This window comes from Medicago truncatula, chromosome 1 (assembly GCF_003473485.1).
Source record: "Medicago truncatula cultivar Jemalong A17 chromosome 1, MtrunA17r5.0-ANR, whole genome shotgun sequence".
NCBI classification, from domain to species: Eukaryota; Viridiplantae; Streptophyta; class Magnoliopsida; order Fabales; family Fabaceae; genus Medicago; species Medicago truncatula.
In genome coordinates, this window is record NC_053042.1 from 9,368,829 (window position 1) to 9,373,392 (window position 4,564).

A 4,564-nucleotide genomic window follows, 5' to 3' on the forward strand; every position below is an offset into this window, starting at 1 on the left:
TCTTTGCAATTTTCATACATGCAATAAAGAGAGAGCATGCATGTTATTAGTGATGGCAGAATAATTTTTTATTCTTTTTACAAAAAATAAATGATGTTTATTCATTTAAGTTGATAGAGTACATCGATACTATATAAATTTAAAATCACTGAAAACAAAAAGGATGAATCTGCGAATAAACTCACAACATCCATGTTAATAGTATAAAATGACAAAGTACCTATGCCTATAAATATGATTATATTCAAGTCTCCGAAATACTCATATCTCCGGATCTGCATCGTTGACGATGCCAAAGTCATTGATCGGATCTGCACTTGCTCAAAGTTAATCTTTCAACCTGAATCAAATAAACACCGCACTAAGATGGGAAATAAAAAACAAACCTAGCTCAAAGACGGGAAATCAAAACAAGCAGAGTACAAGACAATGAAATCACAAAAACAAACGAAAGAAAACTTAAAATACGTGGAAATCAATTATTTAACTAGGATAGAAGGAAAAACAACTCGGAGGGTGACTTTGGTTCAAAATTGACCCTAAATCACCCTTCTTCAATAGACAAGAAGAAGAAATGGCCGACAGTTAAGGTTTGAGAAGAAGAGAAGCGAGAGAAAAAGGTGTTGATATTAAAATTAAATGATGGCAACATAATTTTTAATACATATTTTTCAAAACTCTTTTGAATTGATTATGTGGGTATCGTAAATTTGGAGGATTCACTATGAATTTTAATCAATCAAAAACATTTTGTTGAAACATGTACTTGTAGATCAATGTGTTTCTTAGCATTATTTATCATGTACTTGAATAGGGAGCTTGCAATGCACATCATATTCTTGGACTTTGACCGATTCTTAATCTATATTTTTTTTTGCAGCATATTATTTTCATTTTTAATAGCATAGAGATAGATACAATTATGTTTCTTTATATCATCTTCTTTCTACTTTATCCCTCTCTTGCTCTATATATTAAATTATACCAGTTTAAAGTTCTAAGAATCCCTTCAACATGTCACTGATATTAACAAAACTTGCTATGCTGCTATTTCTAATGAACCTTGGAAATTGTCTCAGTGATTCATCCAATCGATGTCCCTTCAAGCTCGAATGTACACATAACAAAAAGATTCTTGAACTTCCTACTCAACCAGTCCCTGTGAAACTCATCCTCACTGACATTGATTATACAGACCCAAGAATAGATTTATCTGATCCTGGAAATTGTTTACCACAACTCTTACTTGACCACAACTTTTCATCAATTTTTCCTTTTAAGCCTTATCTCTCCGGATATTCTGTATCTAGAAATATCAGTTTCTTCAATTGTTCTTCAGTTGTACAACTCAGAAGCTACAATCAAGTGTACGAAGCACAAAATATGACATCATGTCCAATTTATGTTGCTTATTCGGATAGCGATAGTATCATTGAATCTGATCTTGTATACTGCATCAAACTGTTTGATCGCGTTGCTTTATTTCCCGCATCTTCCATTCAATCAAACATACTCTCATTGAAATGGTATGGAACAAATTTTGACTTAGGATGCTTGAAATGTGAACACAAAGCAATGAAAAGGATTGCATTCATTATTTTATCCTCTGCAGGTGACACAACTTTGCTCATGTCATTTCATTTCCATTTTCGTATATTTTTCTGAGAACTGTTAAGGATATTTTAAATATTAAATTTACAGGTGTAATAATCGGTTTAACTTTGCTAGTGCTTATGCTCGGTGCTATTATTCGAATTCATCGCCATTTCAAGATGAAAGGCGAAGATCATGAAAGAATCGAAAACTTTTTGAAGGATTATAAGGCTTTAAAGCCAACCAGATTCTCCTATGCTGACATAAAGAGAATTACAAACAAATTTAAGGATAAGATCGGAGAAGGAGCTCATGGAGCTGTTTACAAAGGTAAATTATCAAGTCAAATTCAAGTTGCTGTTAAGATGCTCAATAACGCTGAAGGAGATGGGAAGGAGTTCATAAATGAAGTGGGAACAATGGGCAAAATCCACCATCTCAATGTTGTCCGTTTGCTTGGCTTTTGTGCCGATGGATTTCATCGTGCTCTAGTCTATGACTTCTTCCCAAGTGGTTCGTTGCAGAAATTCATTTCTCCTCCTAGCAACAAAGATAGTTTCCTTGGATGGGATAAGTTGCAACAAATTGCTCTAGGCATAGCCAATGGAATAGAGTATCTTCACCAAGGTTGTGATCAAAGAATTCTTCACTTTGACATCAATCCTCATAACGTCTTGATCGATGACAATTTAACCCCAAAAATTACAGACTTCGGTTTGGCTAAGATGTGCTCGAAAAATCAAAGTACTATATCTATGACCGCGGCCAAAGGAACATTAGGATACATGGCACCCGAAGTTTTTTCTAGAAACTTTGGGAATGTCTCTTATAAGTCCGATATATATAGTTATGGCATGTTGTTGCTGGAGATGGTTGGGGGAAGGAAGAATTCGAACACAACCACAAGTGAAGGAAGTCCACAAGTTTTATATCCAGATTGGATCCACAGTTTAGTTGAAGGAGGAGACATACAAATCCCTATAGATGAAGAACAGGATGATTTCAGAATTGCAAAAAAAATGGCAATTGTGGGATTATGGTGCATTCAGTGGCAACCTATGCATCGTCCGTCCATGAAAACTGTGTTGCAAATGTTACAAGGAGAGGGAGACAAGCTAAAAGTTCCACGCAATCCTTTTGGGCCATCGACTTCCACCAATACAACTGCTAGTATCGTTTCAAAACCTATGAGTTTGGAGCTGGAAGTGATTAAAGAGTTAGATTAGATGAAAATAATTATTAGATATATAATATTGTCAATGGTTTATTACTTTGAAACAAACTACTTACTTTTGATTTGTAAATTTAAGGAGATATATGTTAAATTTGAATGTCAAATGAAAAATTTAGTGGACATTGATGTGTTTGTCATTCTCAATGCAAGAGCTTAATATTTACTCTGAAAAATGCAAACAAATGCTCTTAGGTATTGTTTAAGCAATTAAAAGTGATAACTTTTATATAAAAAATTGTGTAATTATTACTTTTACATTTGTTTGACTTATGTTTTTAAGGTAAAATTTCTTATAATGGATTCTTTAAATAATGTTTTTGGGATACTTATTAACGAAACCCTTACTTTTTAGATTATTAAATTCTCGGATTGTAACGGCATCTTTAATAGAAGCTTCTTTGTCTTTTACCAAATGTGATGCATAATTGCTACTTTCATTGGTGAATGATTACAAAGCATGTTTAATTGAAATTAAGTGAGAAAATGCTTGTACAGCTTGTACAAGCATACTATCTCCTTCAATGTGTGATTGTCCGAAATAAATTATCTGTTATAACAAGAATTATTGGTAGGAAATATATAAATTATTGTTTGAAATATAATGATGTGCAGTTGTGGTTAGGATTCAATTAATAAATTTGTAGAAGTGTTGCATTTAGAAGAATTCACTGCTTATCATGAATTGATATTTAAAAATTAGATGTATACGAATGAAACTCCCTTAATAACTCATTTTAAGAGTTCTCTATTGGAGATGTTCTAAGAAGAGCTCGACGAAACATTGACATTGACTGAGTTATGTGTAGTTACATAAATTAGTTGGACTCCACATCTTTTATTATTTATAAAATGTTCAACATTCTTTTTTTTCAAACAATGTGAGGCCTCCAACTCTATAACTCGTTAAACAATTATTAAAGGATTGCATCAGCTTAGATAAGAGAATCGGTACATATTCTCCAACATGGGATGTGCAAGTGCAATAAGGCCCTTGACAGAGAACATCAAACTTTGAAAGGCCACACAATTTGAAGAAATAAAAGAAAGGAAAAAAAAATTTCCTACGGACAAAATCCATTTCTAAATATTACTCCCTCCGGTCCTATTTACAAGAGACAGTTAACTTTTTAGATACATTAAATAATGTATGTATCTAGTCAAGAACCTAAACCAAATACATAAATTATTTAATGTATCTAAAAAGTAAATTGTCTCTTATAAATAGGACCGGAGGTAGTATTTTGCAATAGATAAATGTCTGAAATACAATAATTTTGGTGTCAATTATCCATTGTCTATAGGTAAATGTTCGTTTCTTTGTAGGTAAAAGTTATGTTTGAACAATTGCTAGTATATTTCACTACAACTTAATTGTCGTCACAGTAAATAGTTTTAGATTTTTTATAATAATTTTTAAATAAAAATTGTCAAGATTATAACATGGTTTTAAATTTCCTTGAGTTTGGAAATATCTCTTATTAGTTAGTCATGTTTTTTTGTGTGTACACAACGTAGTTACGTAGCAAAACCATTAATCTTATCTTCTAGTTATCATCATTCTATCATGACCAACGAACCAAAACGAGTGGACTCAATTGGTGTGAGTGTCTTCAAGTCTAGACTGAAGTTTCTGAGAAAGAGATAAGAAAGGGACAGACATTAATGTGATATTACATGTTGTACTCCATAAGATACAATTTCTTTTAAAGGGAAATCTGAGGACGATATTGAATATGG

General features: G+C 32.4%; 1 protein-coding gene across 1 annotated transcript; it reads left to right on the plus strand.

The window, feature by feature from the left end:
- The first annotated feature begins 722 nt into the window (after nucleotides 1–722).
- On the plus strand, nucleotides 723–2,949 carry LOC25482316 (rust resistance kinase Lr10). The gene is made up of 2 exons (XM_013610866.3): nucleotides 723–1,612; nucleotides 1,702–2,949. Exons 1-2 carry the CDS (start codon nucleotides 1,015–1,017, stop codon nucleotides 2,817–2,819), a joined length of 1,716 nt encoding a protein of 571 aa, XP_013466320.1. The 5' UTR covers nucleotides 723–1,014; the 3' UTR covers nucleotides 2,820–2,949.
- Nucleotides 2,950–4,564: the final 1,615 nt, after the last annotated feature.

Excerpts from the sequence above, each read along its gene's own strand:
- LOC25482316 (XM_013610866.3), top strand. The coding sequence starts at position 1,015 with ATGTCACTGATATTAACAAAACTTGCTATGCTGCTATTTCTAATGAAC. Across the intron at positions 1,613-1,701 it reads CATTATTTTATCCTCTGCAG|GTGTAATAATCGGTTTAACT; the intron begins GTGACACAACTT and ends TTAAATTTACAG.